This window comes from Vipera berus (assembly GCF_964194415.1).
Source record: "Vipera berus genome assembly, chromosome: 5".
Lineage (NCBI taxonomy): Eukaryota > Metazoa > Chordata > Lepidosauria > Squamata > Viperidae > Vipera > Vipera berus.
Genome location: NC_138207.1, coordinates 59,330,353 through 59,352,538, shown reverse-complemented (window position 1 = coordinate 59,352,538; position 22,186 = coordinate 59,330,353). Strand labels below are relative to the sequence as shown.

General features: G+C 37.4%; 1 protein-coding gene across 7 annotated transcripts in view; it reads left to right on the top strand.

The window, feature by feature from the left end:
- The window catches only part of MCMBP (minichromosome maintenance complex binding protein), a 32,934-nt gene that overhangs the window by 6,188 nt on the left and 4,560 nt on the right, over positions 1 to 22,186 (top strand). For 5 of the 7 annotated variants that reach the window (XR_014026605.1, XM_081329104.1, XM_081329106.1 and 2 more), the window contains exons 2-13: positions 254 to 339; positions 1,306 to 1,446; positions 2,307 to 2,348; positions 3,894 to 3,995; positions 6,021 to 6,150; positions 7,055 to 7,206; positions 7,982 to 8,082; positions 8,758 to 8,933; positions 10,418 to 10,541; positions 13,406 to 13,523; positions 16,745 to 16,910; positions 21,656 to 21,789. Coding sequence is in view for 6 of the 7 variants with exons in the window: in XM_081329104.1 (XP_081185230.1) it covers positions 254 to 339; positions 1,306 to 1,446; positions 2,307 to 2,348; positions 3,894 to 3,995; positions 6,021 to 6,150; positions 7,055 to 7,206; positions 7,982 to 8,082; positions 8,758 to 8,933; positions 10,418 to 10,541; positions 13,406 to 13,523; positions 16,745 to 16,910; positions 21,656 to 21,789 (1,472 nt within the window). In the remaining variant the exon portion in view is untranslated. Of the gene's footprint in view, positions 1 to 253; positions 340 to 1,305; positions 1,447 to 2,306; positions 2,349 to 3,893; positions 3,996 to 6,020; positions 6,151 to 7,054; positions 7,207 to 7,981; positions 8,083 to 8,757; positions 8,934 to 10,417; positions 10,542 to 13,405; positions 13,524 to 16,744; positions 16,911 to 21,655; positions 21,790 to 22,186 lie in introns of those variants that run through there. The other 2 variants (XM_081329108.1, XM_081329109.1) reach the window with 2 other exon arrangements.

Sequence of the window (22,186 nt, the reverse complement as noted above, 5' to 3'; positions counted from 1 at the left end):
CCTATATTTGTTATCTGAAAAAGTCAGAATTGCAGATAATCCTACACATATCAAAATTATTTAGTCCAGGAAGATTTTGCTTTTTAAATTGCTTTTTGCTTTAGAAAAAAGCCTAAAATACTAGTCGATCATTAATTATTGAATAATACTGTGTTTGCAAAGTAAAATTTTAAATGTACTTTACTGCATTTTACATTTGTAGACTATAGTTTTCACAAATTAAATATTGTGATTTGATTTATGTCTTGTTTAGCTCAGAATAGTCTAAACCCTGAATGGGAGAGGAAAGTAACTGAATACTTCAAAGAGAAACTAAAAGAAAATAATGCAACTAACTGGGTAAGACTATGTTTAGTTATCAGAACTTAAACTATTTGATGATGAGTTTCAGAATCTTTAGGCAACTTTGCTAACATGGCATTGAATGCATACAGTAGAGCTAAAAGGAATTATAAAATAAATTGAGTTTTTAGTTAAGGATATTAGTACAGAAATAAAACGGGACATTGTTATTGGCGATGGATATAGGATCTCTAAATGTATAGTCTTTAAATTTTTGATTTGAGCAAATTTCCTGTACATTCAATAGTATGTGATAGTATAATTTTATTAGTGTTTATTTAGTAATTTCCCTAACCTAAAGATGATGCATATTTGACTACAGAATACATTGTCATATTTTTATGATAAAAAATGATATTTTAATTTGAATAAGGAAAAAGAATGCCAAAGAGGCATGGAATACAGCACATTTTTAGTAATTCAGCCCTGATTTCAAGAGATGAACAAATTAAACTTAGGCATTCAGAAAATTGAATTTTGGCTCATTAGAAATTGTATGGTATGAATATAATCATTTAGTCATTTTATTTCAGTAACTGACCAGCTGCTTGAAAAATATAGTTTTATTGACACATTTTATTTTTTGTCAAACATCTTACAGGTCCAAATCTAGGTGCAAAATATTTTTACAGTGGTGATATCATTGAATTGTGATTCTAACAAATTAAGCATAGAGTCAGATAAATGACTTTGGAATTGTTGCGTTCAAAAAATTGGAATGTATAGAGTGGATTTAGTCAATTAACTAAATCTGAAATATGCATGATTGAATTAAATCATATTTCAGTGATTACTAAGAAAATGTCTATAAAATCAGTGTAAATTCTATCAGCCTTTCTGTGTAGGTATTAGATCTTCAGACTTACATAAATTAAAATATAATTAAATTAATAACATTGAAAATAAAGATATACAATTCTGTTTGCCTCATGAAGCTGATAATTATTGAATTTTGTTTTACAGGTACCATCAATGAATGATGTCCCCCTACATTATCTGAAGCCAAATAGCTTAGTAAAATTTCGCTGTATGGTTCAAGATATGTTTGATCCTGAATTTTATATGAACATTTATGAAACAGTTGACACAGTTAGTAAATCACGTGTAAGTTAGTTTCTTCACTATGGTTCTTATTTCCTATTTTCATTCCCAGCCATGTTGTTTCTTTCATGGTTCTTATTCCTCTTGATATAATTGTTGAAAATTGAGAATAATTTTATATAAATTGATGCTTACATTGGGAAAAAAACAGTAGTATAAAATAGGAACAAAACAAAATCCAAAACCTCAAATTCTTATCAAACCAATTCCAGAACTACTATATTTGTGCTGTGACCTTACCCCCTTCGTGAGTCTGTCCTCCCTCCAAGTTAAGTTTGGTCTTGCCCAACAAAAGTTTGTCCATCACTGTGCTAGGTCCATCATTTCCCTTTTATTCCACGTGACAAAGGACTTGCTAGTACTTCTTTTGTAAGAGTATCACATGAAATAAAGGTAATCTTAAGGTTTTTCTATGTGTATTCTTAAGTGAAATACCAACAATCCGCATCTGATAATAGTTCCTTAGCAATTCTGCTCATATATTTTTTATTTATTTTATTATATTTGTATACCGCCCTTCTCCCGAAGGACTCAGGGCGGTGAACAGGGCACATATAAAAATACAGAGTACAAAAATTAAAAAAAGAATTAAATAGGAGCCCGAGCTAAAACAATATATATATTGTAGGGAACAGATGCTTTGCCTGGAACCAATAAAATATTATGAATCAACCCTTACCTTTTCCAGAATGAAACATTATAAAGAAAATATTGAGCTTGACAAGAGTAGAACCACTATGTTCATAGAAAAGTTAATTGCGAGGAAGTAACAGTAACTATTTAAAAAATCCCCCCAAATCTCCCCAAAATGAGCATGGTAAGAAATTGTATAGATTACAATTGTGATTTTATGTTTTTAACAGGTTATGCATTTTGGAAAATATAGAGATGTAGCAGAATGTGGGGTAAGTCCAGCTATAGAAATAATGGCAATGCAGTTAAGTTACTATAATATTTATCATTTTCTTTCTATTTTATCTTTCTATGGATATATTTTTGGAGAACTGGAAAAACGTGGCTTTTCAAAAAGACATTTGGAGATTATTTTTTTTCATGCAAGCCCAAATGGTGGTGCATTGGAGTTTTTAGATACAATTGTATTAATTGATTTTTGCCTTAAAGCTTCCATAATTAATACTATAAGCAATCAAGAAATGGAGACAGATACAAGTTTTGTAGTAATAAATCACACAGCATCAAAATATAGTTTGTTTTTTAATGAGTAGAATAGAATACAATAGAATGGAATGGAATGGAATGTACCTCCCGGAGCCTTCTCTAGTGCTTCTTTTTTAATTAATATAATTGAACATTCATTTGCACTGATATATCCTCACTTATTGAATCAGTGACAAAACTAGTCCTCCTAAATGTATTTTTGCAGAATATTTGCCTCTATTCTATTTTGAACGTACAAGTCAACAATGCCAGTGTCAGTGGTTTTTAAAAGTACTAGCCCTTCACACATTCTAATATTTTCACTTTTCACTCAAATGTATGTCTGGGTCTACACTTGAGAAGCTGCACAACATTAGTCTGTTTCCACAAAAATAATTTTATATTATATTTTTGCTTTCATAAGAAAAGTTCACCTTTATCAGAGTCATGAAGTAGACTTAAACTAAGGCAAACACAAATAAATTATTAAGGAGTATGAATGTGTATTTTTAGCATTGTCATTGTAAGATTTAACAATGCTTGGAACATTTGAGATTGGATAACAGATCTTAAGACGGAGGCAGCATACAAGTTATAGTAAATAAATACATTTTATAATGTATTCCTGTGCAGAAGGTCTCTATGCCAATTATTGCCCTTTTGGGGGATGTTCTGTTTCTCCCCTTTCCAAACATACTGTGTATTTATTCTACTGTTGCTAGGAGTGTTCTGGGATCTCTTCCATATAGTTTTCTTGTAGAATTTGTTTTGGGGGGTCACACCTTGCAATTCATATGCTTATATCCCTTACATATAGATATTTGGTGCTGCAGTGATAACATTAAAACACTTGGAAAATGAATTGATTATTAGCATATATTAATAAATATTGTGTAGACTAGGATTTAATTTAAATTTGGCTCCATACATTTTCACTAGTGCTCCTACTTGAATACAATATTGCCAACAAGGAAATGTCATGCTTCAAATGATAAAGTTCAAACTAGCACTGTACTATTGTTGATATTAAAAAAAACAAAATCAGCTTTCATTATTTTATATAAGTCAAAAAAAGTTGTTACAGGAACTTTTGATCCACAGAGATTAGAGTTCCTTCCTTATAATTCCTTAGAATAAATACCGATATTGCCTTCTAGCACACTAATTGTAAATTTATTTTAAGATTACTTCCCTTTAGAAAAAAAATCACATGTATTTCACTTTTATAACAACTTTACACTATTTCTTTATTTTTACAGTATGCTAATGAAGTATAATACTTCTTCTTCTAGCCTCATCAAGAAATAGATTTAAATCCTAAACAAATTGTGACTGCAGATAGACAGACTTTTTACTGTGTTCCAGTGCCAGGAGAATCAGCATGGGTAAAAGAAATATCCTTTCTAGCTTATAATATTGTGCATTCATATATAAAAACTATAAAAAAACTAGTGATAATAGTGCAAACCCTTTAATACTTAATAGAAAAGAATTGATTGGTTGATTGATTACATGCCATCAAGTTGTATCAACTTGTAATGACCACTGAGATGGACTTCCTCTATTCCCATCCTGATCCTTCTTCATGTCTTCCTTCCTTCTCCGAGGACTACTCGGAGGCTTCAACTGGTACAGAATGCAGCCGCGAGAGTTGTGTTGGGAGTCTCCCGATACTCCCATGTTACACCTCTGCTCCGTGAGCTGCATTGGCTCCCAGTTGTCTTCCGAGTGAGATTCAAGGTACTGGTAATGGTTTTCAAGGCCCTACATGGCATGGGTCCGGAGTACCTCAGGGATCACCTGCTGCCGGCATCAACTTCCCTCCTCCCTGTGCGTTCCCACAGAGAGGGCCTCCTCAGGGTGCCACCGGTCAGAGAATGTCGTCTGGTGGCCCCCAGGGGCAGGTCCTTCTCTGTGGGCACCCCGGATTTATGGAATCGGTTGCCGGTTGAGCTCCGGATGGCGCCCGACCTTCGCTCCTTCCGATGCGATCTGAAGACTCACTTGTTCGAACAAGCCGGCCTGGCCTGATGGGGGATGGGTTGGGATTTTATTGTTGTTTTTAATATATCTATTTATTGTTTTAGCTTGGGCATTGTGTTTAATTCTTTTTTAACTTTTGTATCTTTGTATTTTTATATGTTTGCCCTGTTCACTGCCCTGAGTCCTTCGGGAGAAGGGCGGTATACAAATAAAATTATTATTATTATTATTCCAGTAATGCAACCATTGCTGTTGTAATTAAATCCAGCCACCTTGCTTCTGGTTGGACTCTTCTCCAGATTTCCCACCATAAGAAGTCTTGGGGCAGCTAAGTATTTTCATCATAGATCCAAAATATAATCATTTCAGCAGTATTATCATCTCAAGTGAGAATTCTGGATTGACTTGTTCTATGATCCATTCATTTATTTTCCTGGTTATGGTATATTTCAGCAGCTAGCAGATTTCTATCCTGCTTCTTCAATGTTTGCTCCCACAGAGTATTACAGAGAAGATCATTGCCTGCAGAACATTGATATTTGTAGATGTAGATAGATCAGAGTCTGAACTTCAGAATTTATCTTTTGACTCCATCAACAAATGCTATAGATGCTGAACAAAATGGCTATTTGAAGAAGTCTTTTTGTTAATAAAAGTAACTTTTTAAAGAGCTTTTTTAAACTGTAGTAGAATGGGGATTTTCTGAATCCTTGACAATAAAGGAAGCATATTTGGGGACAGGTTTTTATTTTTGTTTGGATCATGTGTATATGTTGAGACAGAGAACATCTCTTCCAAGCTGATTGTGATAGCGAGATATTTCTATATCAAGTGATAAAGAATTGTAATGAGGAAATGAGATAATTTATAGAGAAATAGCATGTATTAAGCAATTTAGCAACGTTTTGATTACTTTTCTAATATGAAATTTTTATAGTGTAGCATCTCTAAGCTGCCATCAGTGTGGTACCTTGTTTATTGTATTTTTTTAATACAGATTGCATTATTTTCTGCATTACTTTTTGCTCCAGGTTAGATATTAAGATAGGCAGCCATACCCTGAATTAAGGGATTATAGGGTTGCCAAAAGGAAGTTAAATAAATAAATACGTATATACAATAACATCTACAGATGAATGACCTGCTATTGTAAGCCAAATCATGCTCCTTCCTTATTGCCATATAGTCCGCTAGTATTGGTGTAGTATTCTTTTTTAATTTGTTTACATTCATTCTTCAATATTTCTACAAAACTATTTAAAATTATATAAGATTATGAAACATTACACGATGTAGTTATATGCTAAACTTACAAAATGCTATTATCTTTTCGTTCAGCTTGGGAAAGGATAGCATTGCCTTAATTTTAAATTAAATGTTTAATTAAATTTCCAGATAATTTTATTCATTCATTCTGTCCTTAACTTAAAACTTACGCTTATAATAGTGCAAGTCAAGCTCGAGTTTGTCCATCAACATCATACACACCAAGTCGCCATAAGAGGAGTTATGAGGATGATGAAGACATGGAGTTGCATCCATCAAAACAGAGAGAGCAGCATATGGGTATCAGCTGAGATAATGTTGTCTTTCTCCTGAAAGTCACTTATTATTCTTAATATTGTGGTGTATCCATTTGCACTGAAGTGATATATGCCTTGATGACTTAGAATATTTTTAGAATATGATCTTATATATCATTATCTCATTTTTGGAAATAATTAGATGAGTTCAGTGATAGTTGCAAAAAGAGCAAGAGTGTACCATTGGTCTGAAGTTCTTGATGTATTACCCATAGGTCAATTTGTAGCTACAGATATATGATTTACAGACCAGTATTTGCAAATAGTATACTCTTGAAAATGATTCTGGTTTATAGGAAGAGAAAACTCATGTAGAGATGATATATTGTTAGCCATGAAAATAAATAGGACAATATATAACTGAATGCTAGATGCAGCAAAAAAAAATAATGAAGGTGGTTGTGAACTTGGTGATTATTTGGCTTGCAGTTATTGGAAAAAAAATTGCAAGCTAGATCAGAGGTGGGCCATTTGCAGAGTCCTCTATATTTTTGTAGTTCTAACATAATTTTAAAAACACTTCATATATAATGTCCAGAAATAAGCACTTTAGTCCACTGATGCCGGATGTTGAGGTCAGGGAGAGAGAAAAAGTGTAAGAAACAAATAAAATAATGGCTTCCCTCTTCTTTGTTTCTAGTCATTTCCACTTCTTTTCCTACCCTTCATAGTATTCTGAAGAGAGTACTCATTTGCTTGGTTTGATCCATATCCCTTTTGTAAATTAATACTTTTGGGGAATTACTATTCTGAAAGGAATCTAAGCTCAAGTTTTTGCAACTGCACTTTTGATTCAGCATGTTGTACATTTTTCAAAAAGCAATAAGTTTTAATCTCAAATTATGAGTTTTAAGGTAGTTGAAACTTGTTTGTTTTTTTAATTCTAGGAAATGTGCCTGATATCCAAGGGAGTGGAGAGCCAAAGCGATTAGAAACAGAAGCTTCTGCAAGACATCAGATGTTTTCCTTAAACTGTTCATCTCCGCTCGATCTGAATTTTCCACTCCCAGGAGAAAAGGGCCCTGCGTGTCTTGTGAAGGTAATGTCTTGAGCAGCACCTGAAACAGAATCACTTTGACATGTGTTAGAAGTGTGGAGATGTGTTGAAATTTACATTTGGAACTGATACATGAACCAAAGCCATGTACAATATACAGGTAGTCCTCGACTTACAACAGTTCATTCGTTCTAAGTTACAACGGCACTGAAAAAGGGGGCTAATGGCTGTTTTTCACACTTACAACCGTTGCAGCATCCCCATGGCCATGTGATCAAAATTCGGACACTTGGCAACTGACTCATATTTATGATGGTGTCCCGGTGTCATCTTTTGCGACCTTCTGACAAGCAAAGTCAATGGGGAAGCTGGATTCACTTAACAGATTAATTTATTAACTGAATAGCTGCAGTGATTCACTTAATTGTGACAAGAAAGGTGATAAAATGGGGCAAAATAAACTTAACTGTTTCACACAGCAATGGAAATTCCGGGCTAAATTGTGGTCGGAAGTTGAAAACTACCTATATTAAATTATATATCACATTGCTTCAATCATTATTGATGTAAAAATAGTCTGATAGTTGCACAAAGCCCGTCACTGAAGGGTATATTGAGCCACTGTATATTGTTAGGATTTGGAACGCAGCTACTTTTTTTATTGAAGCAGACAGTTTTGAGAGACAGTTATGATACAAACCTTCTCCCATAGTAGTAAACTATAATTTATTAGTATGTTCAAGTAGCTATTGCTTTTACAGTACTTCATATTGTCTTACTGCAATTTCTCCTCTTAAACATATTCTGTTTGTGGCAGATATATGAAAATGGGGACAGTTTCAAAGTCAATGATATTCTTGAGGTGTATGGGATTTTGTCTGTCGATCCTGTCCTGAACATGCTGAACAATGAAGAAAGGTAACATTTTAGTGATGATAAAATGCAAGTTTGCCATCATTGTGACTGAAGAAATTCACATATTTGGTCCACAAATAATAGGTAATTTGTAAAGTTTCTATAAAACATTAGTAGCAACATTTAATTTTCTTCTTTGTCAGTGTGTTTCAGAAAAACTGAAAAATAATACTTTTTTTCTTTCTTTTTTTGGAAGAATAATGCTAGCCCACAAATTGCTACTTTATATAGTGTTGAATCCAGTGCTTTTTTTTTTGTAAAAAAAAAAGTGCCGGAACTCACACACATCATACAACTTGCCTTCCCTTCCATCCAAAAAAGGTGCCGGAACTCCGTTCTGGGTGTTCTATGACAAAAAAAAGCCCTGGTTGAATCTATAACTAAATTTTAGAGATCTAGATTTGTCCCAATTCTAAACAGTACTTATTTTATTGTACCATATAAAGAATAAAAAGGTGATGTCCGTTCTTTATATTCAGGAGCATTTTTAAAAGAGATAACTGAGGAGTTTACTTTGATTGCTGCAAAAATATGAAATAATTCAAGAACCTTATTTATACTGTTTATCATACTGACATTTTATGTTTAAATAAAGTACCTTTTTCTTTGACAGGAAAAAAATCTTGCGAGCAATTTAGAGATTAAACGGGCCTAAATAGAGCAACTTTTATATTTTAGGGAGAATTCCTCCTCTCCGGTGGAGTCTATGGATTGTATGGATACTGTGGAGGAACAGAGAGTTCATAGTCCTCCAGCATCATTAGTTCCCAGAATCCATGTAATTCTGGCACAGAAACTTCAGCACATAAATCCATTGTTACCTGCTTGCCTTAATGAGGAAGAAAGCAAGAGCTGTAAGTATTTCAGCTATTTAGAGAAAGATTACCTTGTTACTATTGAATGCCTGTATTGCAGAGGTGTCAAACTGCCAGCTCATGGGCTGGATCCGTCATGCCAAAACCCCGCCCACCCCATTGCCGGCAATGGAAAAAAAGTCACGATAAGACGTCACGTGATGTTGCAAGTTTGACACCCCTGCTGTATTAGATTTTATTGTTTTCATTTATTTATACACAAAAAGGTCAGTTTGTTCCTAGCATCCTTAATACTTAAGCATAAAGGTACATTGCTAAATGTTGTATAAGCCATTTTTCTCCTCCTTTGAGTCAGGGAGGTCCATAAGAAAAAAAATTGATATGGCATAGACTTTTTATTTTCTCTTTCATGGCAAATATTATGTGAATACCGTTTAAGAATTTTATATTTCTGTTGTCTTTTTGTGAGAGTTTATATTTTAAATTTTGGATTTAGTGTCTAAACCTGTACATTTTAATAACATCCTCACTAAAAGATTGTTGAAATATTTCACAAACACATTTCCCAAATCAGTATTTTTAAATTCATGCGTACCATAAGTTTGTCACAGTGTATAATAGCCACTGACTTCTCTAATAATAGTAGATGAGTTGATGTATTTTGCAGGTTTACCTAATGAAGAGAGGCAGATGAAATGTACAGGCAGTATTAATGTATGTTTATAATGTGTCCGTAGCTAGATTGATATCATTATTGATCTCTATAATTTTAAATCTAAACAAACTTGCTAATGTCCATACCATTTTATTAATGTTTTACTATAAAATTCTTAGCTAAAATGAACAGTTTATTTTCAAATACATTTATTTTCAAATACATTATTCAAATATAATTTATTACAATAATCCAAATTGCTTTTAGAATTCAAGGAAAATGAATTGCAAATAGGATTGACAGCAATCTTTTTTGGTAAAAGATCCAATTATCAACTGTCCCCAAAATGTGATCACATGATTGCCAAGGGGACAACTATCAAAATAGATTGTATGTAGCTTTGGGGAGATTCATTGTCACTTCGAATGGTCATTAAGCGACCAGTTGTAAGTTGAGAGCTATCTGCACAGTACGGGTAGTCTTACGAGCACAATGGAACCCCAATTTTTTTGTACCAGTTGTTGAATGAATCACTGCAGTTGTTAAGTGAATCATATGGTTAACTGAATCTGGCTTACCCCATTGACTTTGTTGTATGTCAGCTGAGAATGTTACAAACAATGATCACATGGCCCCAGGGCAGTGGAACTGTCATAAATACATGCCAGTTGCCAATCACCTGAATTTTGATCATGTGACCATGGGTATTCTGCAGTGGTCATAACTGTGAAAACCAGTCATAACAATACTTTTTTCAGAGTTGTTGTAACTTTGAGCAGTCACTGAACAAATAATTGTAAGTTGAGGACTACCTGTATAGAAAAATTCATTTGTATTTTCTGATTCTTGCCTATGCTGTCTATTTTAGTTGTTTCTAGTTTTATGTCTGAACTATCACCTGTTAGAGCAGAGCTTCTTGGCTTCCTCACTCACGCCTTTTTGGGAGACAGCTTGGCTGCTGAATATGTTATATTACATCTCATTTCCACAGTGTAAGTAACAAATTTGTCTGTTTAACATGTCTTGCGGGAGAAGAGGTAAAAGGGAGAAAGTATTTAATTGAGACAAACATACACTATTATTCTGCAACCTAAAAATGAAAATTATTTTAATTTTCATACTGCAAATAAAGTAAATAATTTGTGTTTGTTTTTCCAATGTGTGGTAATGTTATGTCTACTAAGGTAAATACATCTCCTTGACGTTCCTTAACAGTTTGCATCATTTTCTTATCCATAGAACTGCTACACTTATTCATTGAGCTGAAAGTACTGTAAAAAAAAAACACCTGTCTAGAAGGAATTAACATAACAATTGTTAATATAAAAATGTTAACTTCTTCTAGACAGCTTTCCTTATCTTCAGTTTCCTGTTCATAGCCTTTCTAACTTGGAAGGAGGGGAAGAAGGAAAAAATAATCTCCTTTTTTCAGCTCTTTTGGAGAACCAGCTCCCTGGTCTGCTCTGTTGGGATTCCCATATTTTCTAGCATGGCTTTTTCTTTCTAGTCATGATTCAGTCCTTCGCCATCAAATATACTTTGTGGATCCATCCTTCTTGCTGGGGTAATCCAGTGAATCCACGTTCTTCTGATAATCACTCTTTTAGTCTTCCTGCTCCTTTAATTCAATCCAGACAGAAACACAAAGGAAAGTGTCAGTGCTTTTCCTGGCAATTTTGCCAGTTATAAATCTTGTCCTAGAAAGCACCTGTGTGTTTATTTCTAATTAAACCAAAAACTTTCTAGATGTTGGCTGCCCATCTTGCCAAGGCAACTCTAGGTGATTTACAGTGATTCAAGAAAAAAATATCACATAAAACATTAAAGCAATAAATAAACACCATAAATTTAAAATTGACCAAGATGGAGAGGAAGGGAACAAAATGCACATAGGGAGGACGTGTGGTCTGTCTAATCCATGGGTGCCCAATCTCTGTCTGGGCCACTTTGAGTGAAGGGGAATTGACGTGCATATAAAATATATAATGTAGTTAATGTATATAAATCACATAATAATGTTAAAAGTTTACGATCTTACGGGGCCACATCACTAGTTATCCAAGGCTGCATGCAGCCTGTTCTGTACCAGCCTGCTACTGGCCCTGCAGAAAAGGCAGGGACAACCCCTTTTACAAGAAGGCAAGAGGCTGGAATTACGCCTGCCAAATTAATTGCTACAAAAACAAACAAGACACAACCAAGAAACAGGAGCTTTAAGAAACATGAACTATCCGAGCGGTTGCCTTCAGCAAACCAGCCCTCCCACACATTCCCCTTATATAGAGTTCAGGGCGTGGCTTCTCTCTGCCTCCTTCCGAGGAGCCCCATTGCCTTCCTCTGTTTACTCCTAATTGACTGCCTCCTGCGTCAGGCGTCCTTGAACAGGGCCAGCTGTGGGTCATCTTCATCCACGCTGTCAGGCTCACACAGCTGGGTCTCCGTGGTGACCAGGTGGGAGGGGCCTGGCTGAGGGCTCTCATCAGCAAGATCTTCAACCCCCTCAGCAAGGTCTTCAACACCCCCCTCCTCCTCTGAGTCGTCCAACCCAACTGCCGAACCCACAGGCTGACCCTGAATCACAACACAGCCCATGGGCCTCAGATTGGACATCTAATCCATTAACCACCTCCAAGATGCCACTCCCCCACTGAGGCCCTGGACCAGTTGGCAGAGCCTGATCTTCAAACCAGAAGACCAACAGGGTGGGTGCAGATCTTGCCTCTGGAAGCACCGTGTTCAAGAGTATGGGTGCCATGGTAGAAAAGGCTTTTCTGGACCCTGCCAGGCAAAATTCCTTGATTGACCAGGACTACAGCAAGCTTCTTCTGCCAATGCTGGTGGGACAGACTAATTTCATCCGACTCAGATGGTTCCTCAGATAAACTGAACCCATACCATGAAGGGATTTTATGGTCTTTAATTTTAAAGGCCTCTCAAAATTAAAAAATGACACTGAAAAATTATTAAATGGCATTTATACATTCATAAAAATAAGAATGTATTCAATCAAAACATGTAGAGTAGGCTTGTAAGGCCAAAAAAAAGAGGTGTGTTTTTAAATTTTTTCTTGGATCTTTATATTTTTTTTATGTAACGGCTGTTGGCATTTTAGTATTTATACAATACAAAATGGTAGTATTCTAAATCAACAATTTTTAAGATGCTAACACAAGTATCATGTTGGAAGTAAGAAGAATATTTGCCAGGAGAAGAGGCAAATGCAATAAACAGTTAAAAGAGTTTCACAAATATGCATATATTTATTTTTGCAGCAACTCAAGTGAGATATGGTAATTTTCTTCAGCTGATGTAGATGATGATCTTCTGAATATGATCAAAGGCCAATAGACACTAGCATTGTATTTTAAGTATTAAGTGCATGAAATTCTGCACACACAAAAATTACAAGTTGTTACAAGAAGTATGGGATAACTATCACTTCTGTGCACTGTATCAGTGCAGAAGCAAGCAATTTTATCCACATTGTATTTGCCTTAACAGACAACTGATGAGAGACCGTAGACAATTAAACAATTTAAAATAGCAGTTAATGCATTCCCCCATGGTCTTTTTGTGGTCTTTTAAAAATAATAATCAATTCAACACTTTAAATCATTTCAACATTCTCTGCTGCCTGAAATATCAATGGAAAGGAGCTCAAGATTTTAAAATAGTTTCCAGTATGGACATGAATATATTTCCAAAACTATATTCCTATTACAGTTTTAAGCTATCTTCAAATACTATATCTTTGTTGGTGCTTGTTCATAATTGTTCTACTAATTTCACTGTATGTATGCTTTCAAAGTATCAATATTGCTCTTAACCTTACCTTTCTATCTTTTGTGTTATCTAGCTATGCAAGAAGAGATGTCCTTCCTCTGGGAAAATTTGCCCTGAATTTAAGTGGCTGTCCAAGAAACAGTGTCTTCACAGAGCATGTATACCGTATTATTCAGCAGCTTGTTCCTGCAGTAAGAATTACATTTATAAGCTGTGTACCTTAACTGCTCGTTCACGTCAGTACTTGTCACATTAAGTTGTAATGAATTTGTCTTTCAGCCTTTTGTTTATGTCATAATGCAATGTGTAAAATTGTTCACTCATAGCTTAATCAATTTGCCATACTTCTGATTGAGTCCTAAATGGACAATTCAAAATGGTGTGTATGTGTTTTTGTATGTGTGTGTGAGAGAGAAAGAGACAGAGAGAGAATAACTAGTATTCATTGTATACAGATAGTCCTTTGTAGGGTTGATAGTCCTCAACTTATGACCATTTGTTCAGTGAAAAAAGTTATGATGGTGCTGAATGTATAGTGATTACAAGCAGTCCTTGGAATTCTTCCCATCCTATCACCTTTGCAGTCACATGATTGTGATTTGGGTGCACTGCTGGCAACTGTCTTGCACTTAAAAGTACCCCACAGCCATGTAATAGCCATTTGTGACCTTTCCTATCAGCTTCCCCAGAAAGTTATTGGGAAGACAGCAGGATCTCAAGTCTCTGGAGTAAACCTTCTCCACCTACATATCCTCTCCCAGTCCTTGCACTGCACCAATCACTCACACATCCCCACATACCCTCCCCACTCCTCTCTTACCACTTATCCATTCTTATTTACCCTCCCCAAGCCTTGCGTACAGTCACTCATGCGCTCGTGACTTCTCGTCTAGACTACTGTAATGCTCTCTACATGGGGCTGCCCTTGAAGTCCACTCGGAGCCTCCAACTGGTGCAAAATGCAGCCGCGCGAGTTGTGCTGGGGGTTTCCCGATACTCCCATGCTACACCTTTGCTCCGCGAGCTGCATTGGCTGCCGGTTGCCCTCCGGGTGAGATTCAAGGTGTTAGTAATGACTTACAAAGCCTTACATGGCATGGGTCCGGATTACCTAGGGCACAGGTCTGCAATCTGCGGCTCCGGAGCCGCATGCGGCTCTTTCAGCCGTCTCTTGCAGCTCCTGCTCCTCTGCCACATGCAGTCAAAAAAAAAAAGTGGGACTAAAAAAGTTCAATCAATTCAAATATGCAGGATAGGTGCATATCTCGCCTTGGCTCCACTCTTCAGTCAAACCCTGTTCTGCGCATGTGCGCATGTACGCACATGCGCAGAAATTTTTTGCAGCTCCCAGTTTTTCCTTTTGTGAGGGAACCGGTTCCGAGTGGCTCTTTCACTGTTTCAGGTTGCTGACCCCTGACCTAGGGCAACACCTGCGGCCGGCGTCAACTTCCCTCCGTCCAGTGCGCTCCCACAGAGAGGGCCTCCTCAGGGTGCCTCCGATCAAAGAATGCCGATTGGTGGCCCACAGGGGGAGAGCGTTCTCTGTGGGCGCGCCAGACCTATGGAACCGCTTGCCGGTTGAGCTCCGGACGGCCCCCAACCTTCGTTCCTTCCGGCGCGACTTAAAAACATATCTATTCGAGCAGTCTGACCTGGTCTGATGGGTTAGGATAGGGGTTTTAATATGTTTTAATACTGTTTTAAACTGGGCTAAATATTTAATCGTTTTTTAACTTTTGTATTCCGCTTTTTATATTTATTGCCCTGTACAACGCCCTGAGTCCTTCGGGAGAAGGGCGGTATAAAAATATTGATAAATAAATAAATAAATACTGTTCCATCTCACAGAACTGCATTCTCATCACACCTCTCTGACCCCCTCCTCAACTCTCACTACATCTTTGCACACCCACACCATGCCTCTCTTGCACCTCCTCATGCCCTCCCCCATCTACTGGCCTGTCTGGGATTTAATTAAATGGCAACCAAGACTGCAGGGATTGCCATTGCTTTGTAGTGCAGTCATATTTTACAGGCACATTGCATTGCAGTGGAAATTCTGATCCCACAATTGCTGTCATAAGCCTACCTGTTTGTCACCAATGCACGACTGCTTGCATGACATATCCAGAATGATGGATCTGTACCCAACAAGATAATTTATTTCTAATTCCTCTATCACTCAAGGGAATATAGATGCCATAATTTTAATGATACAGTTTCTGCCCTTGCTTATTTGCTAGTATGTTTAATTATAATGACAAGAGGGGGAAAAGTGTAATTAAACATTCTTTCTGCGTGTGTGTGTGTGTGTGTGTGTGTGTGTGTGTGTTGCTACGAATCCCAGGCATATTGAAATTAAGACAGAAATCCAAACACTGGAACAAGGTAAAAGCCCTCAGGAGTTGGGAAGAGGAACGGCACAGACAACGTGAATACTCACAGAGTATAACGTTGAGCCAGGTTCAAGATTGTATGGCTATACAGCAATCCCACATTACAAAAAGCAGGAAGGGGGAGGAGCAATCCCCAAGAGCTTCTGGCATGAGGACACGTGCAATGACAAGGGCATCAATCTGCTAAGCTTGTAAGCCACCCTGAGTCTTCGGAGAAGGGCGGGATATAAATGGAATTAAAATAAAAAATAAAATAAATCAATCGTGATTGGAAGAACAAACAGCGATCCCCCATTGACAGCGAGCATCCAGATGCAACCGCACTGCATTAAAACGAGTGCGAAGCAGTCCGAGAGAATACAGCTAATAGAAACAAACAGAGTGGAGCACAAAAGCGCCAATGATATAAATGGTTTTCACCCCTCCAGCAATTCCATCCTGACGACGTTGGCAATTGTCCAACGAAAGCTCGATTTTATTAAAACTATCCCAGTGTTTGGATATCTGTATATATAAAATAAATTTAAAAACTGGAATCCCGGGTGTAGACGTTTGAAGTTAGTAAAAATAAAAACGATGAACTCCGAGATATAAGAGAAAATTCTTCTTTATTGCTGAGCTTTCGTCAACAAGCTGTTGACATCATCAGAGCAAGGGCTGAATGATTTATTTACATATATATTTTCAAGCAATGTGTAGTTAAGGGAAATGTCATATATGTTTGATGCTTTCAAGGATAATGGAATATTTTTAAGATTCTTGTCTTTTGAAGCCAATTTGCATACATTTTATTACACTTCTGATTTTTGAAAATACTTACCTAAGTGTTTCGAAAGAGTTTATTTCTTGTGGAAGAATCAGATGTCTTTAGCTGGAATATCTGCAATTACATGATTCCTTGATTTTTATTAAAACGTTAACCTCTTATGTCATTTTTAGTGAAACGTAGTAGCTTAATTCTTCATTTGGTACATGTTCCATATGACAGTTCATTATAGCCATATTTTTTTTGGCAGTCATATCGCCTACAGATGACCATAGAGAATATGAACAGCTTAACATTTAACCCACACAAGGACTACACAGCTAATCGTTTAGTCAGTGGAATATTACAGCTGGGCAACAGTACCTCTTTTGTCATAGATGAAACCCTGTTGCAGCAAGGACAGCTTGACACAAAAGGTTAGTATTCATAGATAACAGTTTCAGTTCAAATATCTTGCGTAAATAAATGTTAAAAAAAACATGGTTGAAGCAAAAAGAGAGTTGCCTCCCTGATTCTGCTTATTTTACATTATATAAGCATATACATGCTTATCTTGTCATCTGAGACTGTCGGTTATAAATGTTAAATAAAATTGTAAATGCATTATATAAAATAAATCACTTTCTGCTTACCTGTAATTAAAAACTGAGAAAACCAAAAAAGCCACAGGAGCAAAACAATATATACAGTGTAAGTATTTGAAGCAACTAAGTGCAGCAAGAAATAAGATCAGATGGAGGTCTCGTATGCTTACTTAGTTACTATTATGGGTATTGTGTGAGTTTAGGGAAAAGAAATTGATCTAATTGGAAATAAACTAATCCCAATTTAATACACAGATAAAATTTCCTTCATCTTTGCAGATTTAACACCAATTTCATCTTCTAAAAATCTAGTTATCTTACAACCACAGAAAAGCAGAACCTTCACAGGAATAATACTGTAGGCATATAAAACCTATCTTGCTTTTTAGCTCAATTACCTCACAAGAAGTTACTCTTTTTTTATCTAAAAAAGTGTTATCTTCATCCATCTATAAGTGCAGGATGTTACCTATTAGCTGCTTCCTAGTTTCTCCTGCTATCAACAGAGACCTAAACCTTTCTTAGGCTGTTTTTCTGCTTTTCCACTTGTGTCTTAATGCTGATGATTCACCATGCTTATAATTCACAACAATGCAGAACATCAAATCAATGAAAGTCATCATAATCAACCACATGAGAAAATCCAACATCCCAAAACCAAGATAGAGACTACCCAAAGAATGTTGAAATAAAACAGTTTAATTCATCAAATCTTAATAAAGCAGTTACTTCTTGGTACATTTTAAAAGGTGGGGCCTTCTGCAGAGAAGACCTTCTAACTTCAGTTTCTGGATCATCTTCAAAGGCAGCCTCATGAAATGTGTGTAGGAATTATCCAACTGGGTGGTGTTCACGGCATGAGTCACTGGTCAGTCAGGACATTCTGATCCCTATTCATGCTGATAAGAATTAAAAGGTCTATATTTAAACAGCTTTTATCTCTTTTTTATATTTTTTGAATATTTCCATTTAAATGGAATGTTGGACAGAAGTTATGTAAATAGTCTTGGAACACTGTATGCCCATCTCTCTCTGTCACTCGCCAGAATTAATGAAAACAGGGAAGAGCAAGATAAAACTTGGAGTAGGAAAGAAAACTGGCAAAAATTCAACAATGGACTACATTATATCATGGCAGAGGAAAATATTCCAGAAGAAAAATCCCTAATACATCTCTGTGGATAGACAGTTGGGTAGCTGTTAGGAATATTGGCAACTGTTCCATTCTAAGCTTTCTCTCCTAGTCACATCCTCCCAGACTTGACTGCATAGAATTTCCCTTATTTTTCCCACTGGGCTATAGCTGACTCAGGAATTCTGGGAGTTGAAGTCCATGAGTCATAAAAGCCGAGGTTGCCTACCCCTGTACTATACTAAAGGTAATAGGAAAAGATCCAGAAACTACTTTTGGCATGCTTTCCATAGCTTATTAATTATTAACTTACATTCTGGCAAGCATACAGAGACGTTCTTGAAACAATTTGTTAAATACAGTGAACCAAAACAAAAATACACCGAATGGTATATTCTTTTCTTATTCTTATTTTTTTAGGATAAGAAAATAATAAAAAATCTTCCCTTTGTTAGACGAAAAGGACTATTAAAGGAACATACGATGTATTTTAAAGTCTAATATTCAGTCTTTAGCAAGTAAGGCATTACAAGTGTGAACAGTTACGCACATCTTGCTAACTTTTCTCTGCAATACAGCTCTCAGCTATTGAATCTATTTTAGATAGTTGGGGAAAAAATTATTTTAAGAAAAACTAAAGTTATTTCTCACTCATTAAAAGCCATGTTTAATGTTTTGGTTTGATTTTACTGTCTTTGATAGATAAAAATACTAAATATAACCTTAGAGAGAAATTAATGGTGTAACAACACATGGCGTTCTTCCGGTCTTATCCAACCAAATATTTTATTATAGTCACAAGCTAGCATAAGATGAATGGGATACAAGCAATTTTTAAAAAGTTAAAAGATATAAAAACAAAAGTTGGACAATGTACATAAGTACTTTAAATAAATGCAGAGGAGGCATAAAAGTTAATATATAGCTAATTAAAGGAGGCGGTGGTGAGACTCCTTCTCAAGAAGCCTGCTTTGGACCCGGCTGCTTTAAACAACTATCGTCCAGTCTCCAACCTTCGCTTTCTGGCGAAGGTTGTTGAGAGTGTGGTGGCGCATCAGCTCCCTCTGTTCCTGGAGGAAACTGATTATCTGGACCCGTACCAATCGGGCTTCAGGCCCGGACACAGCACGGAGACGGCATTGGTCGCGCTGGTGAATGATCTCTGGAGGGCAAGGGACAGGGGTTGCTCCTCTGTCCTGGTCCTATTAGATCTCTCAGCGGCTTTCGATACCATCGACCATGGTATCCTGCTGCGGCGTCTCAGGGGGTTGGGAGTGGGAGGCACCGTTCTACGGTGGTTCTCCTCCTACCTTCAGGGCCGCTCGCAGTCGGTGTTGACAGGAGGGCAGAGATCCGCCCCGAGGCCTCTCATTTGTGGAGTTCCTCAGGGGTCGGTTCTCTCGCCTCTCCTGTTCAACATCTATATGAAGCCGCTGGGCGAGATCATTCGTGGTTTCGGGGTGGGGTATCACCAGTACGCTGATGATACCCAACTTTTTCTTTCCACCCCGAACCAACCCAGTGATGCCCTCTCCGTGATGTCCCGGTGCCTGGAGGCGGTTCAGGTCTGGATGGGGAGAAACAGGCTTCGTCTCAATCCCGCCAAGACTGAGTGGCTGTGCATATCGGCATCTCGGGTTAACCAAGTTATTCCACCTCTAACGATGGGGGGTGAGGTTTTACCCCCCGTTGATAGGGCTCGCAACTTGGGCGTCCTCCTGGATTCACGGCTCAATTTTGAAGATCATATAGGAGCCGTGACCAGGGGGGCTTTTGCACAGGTTCGCCTGGTGCGCCAGTTGCGTCCCTATCTGGACCGAGACGCCCTACGCACAGTTACTCATGCGCTTGTGACCTCCCGTTTGGACTACTGTAACGCTCTCTACATGGGGCTGCCCTTGAAGACCACTCGGAGGCTTCAACTGGTGCAGAATGCGGCCGCGCGAGTTGTAATGGGGGTTTCCCGATACTCCCATGTAACACCTCTACTCCGCGAGCTGCATTGGCTTCCGGTTGCCCTCCGGGTGAAATTCAAGGTGCTGGTTATTACCTATGAAGCCCTACATGGCCTGGGTCCGGGGTACTTGAGGGAACACCTGCTGCCGGCTTCAAACGCCCTTCGCCCAGTGCGCTCCCACAGGGAGGGTCTGCTCAGGGTTCCGCCGGTAAGAGATTGCCGGCGGGTGACACCCAGGGATAGGGCCTTCTCAGTGGGAGCGCCTGCCCTCTGGAACCAGCTGCCGGTGGAGCTGAGGACTGCCCCCGACCTCCGATCATTCCGCCGGGGCCTGAAGACCTGGCTCTTTGAGCTCTCGGGCCCAGGCTGAGGAGAAAATTATTTTAATTGGGGGTTTTAATAGTACAGGGTTAATTTAATATTTTTTAACTTGGCTTTTAACTTTTGTATGTTTGAATTTTAATTCCCTGTAAACCGCCCTGAGTCCTCAGGGAAAGGGCGGTATATAAATGCAATAAAATAAATAAATAAATCTATCACAGCCCAAAAGATTCTTAACTAACAAATTAAACAATAAAGCTGGTTTGTGGCACAGGTCATCATCTGACAGATTTAAATACTGCTGCCAGAACCTGGCAATATATGTTGTAAAAGGATTAGTGTCTGTCAGCAGCTGGGAATTCTAGAACTGTCTTGTGTGGCCTGGGTAATGATGAGGTAAAGGTAGTGCAGAAGATATTGATATGACACATGGAGTGGTGTTAATAGAGCCCCCAGGCCTCCTTCCACTCTTCTGTGTTTTACACCTGGTTCTGCCCCTAATTAAGAATGCATAAAATCCATTTAATATCAGTTTGTCAGCAGTCCAGGTTTCCTGAGTCAATACATAGTTATGGTGGGAAAGGAAATGAAACAGGATTTCAGAAAACCATCCAGCCACGTTCCCAGTTAGAAAAATAATCTTATGTTGGTCACTTTGATGTCAAATTACTCTGGAAGCAAGTTAAGAAAATCAAACATCAATTTACTAAGGTTTCTGCAAAGATATTCTCTTCTTTAAATTATATTTAACCCAGGTTGCTGTTTCAGACCAGCAACCCTAGATCTAACAATAAGGTTTACTTTTTAGGGGGAGGGAAGCTCTTTTTAATTTTTTAACTTCTAAAACATCATATTAAGAGTATTGCATTGTAATGTTCATTGTATTTATTGTAATAATTTATAATTTCCTCTTTGATTAATATTACAGTTGCGTACTTGATTGTGCAAGCAAAAAATGCATTTTTGCAGAATTTTTCCTAGTTCCCAATGATAATTTGCTCATCTTCCTAACGCCTAAAGGAATTTTACCTAGGAACTAGGTTTACATATAAATTCATAGGGCAGAATGATTGAAGACTAACAATTAAAATGCTATATTTTATTTTATATCTGAATTTTTTTATAATAGACCATCTTTTTTTCTTTTTTCACTGTTGTATTTTTTAGGTGTTCACAATGTGAAAGCACTGGGCCACTTGATAACTTGGCAGAAGGTGGATTATGACTTCAGTTACCATCAGATGGAATTCCCGTGCAACATTAATGTCCTTATCACTTCAGAGGGCAGATCACTCCTACCGGTATAGCAAAGCTTCCCTGACCTTCCTACTTCGTAATTTCTTAAAGAAGAATGAAAGGATACAAAGATAACCGTGCTGTACATCAGTGGTTCATACTAGATACTGTACTTGAGCAATACATTGCTCTTCTATGAAAATTTGGCATTGTAAACCTTGGAAGGAACAAAAATAATCTAAACAACATTCATATATAGATCAATTAACATTAAAGTGTATGACTGGATATTATTTTTAAAATCCTCAATCATTAGGATACTATTGCATTAGGGACGCGGTGGCTCAGTGGGTTAGGACGCTGAGCTTGTCGATCAGAAGGTCGGCAGTTTGGCGGGTCGAATCCTGAGTGCCGCGTAGCAGAGTGAGCACCTGTTACTCGTCCCAGCTTCTGCCATCCTAG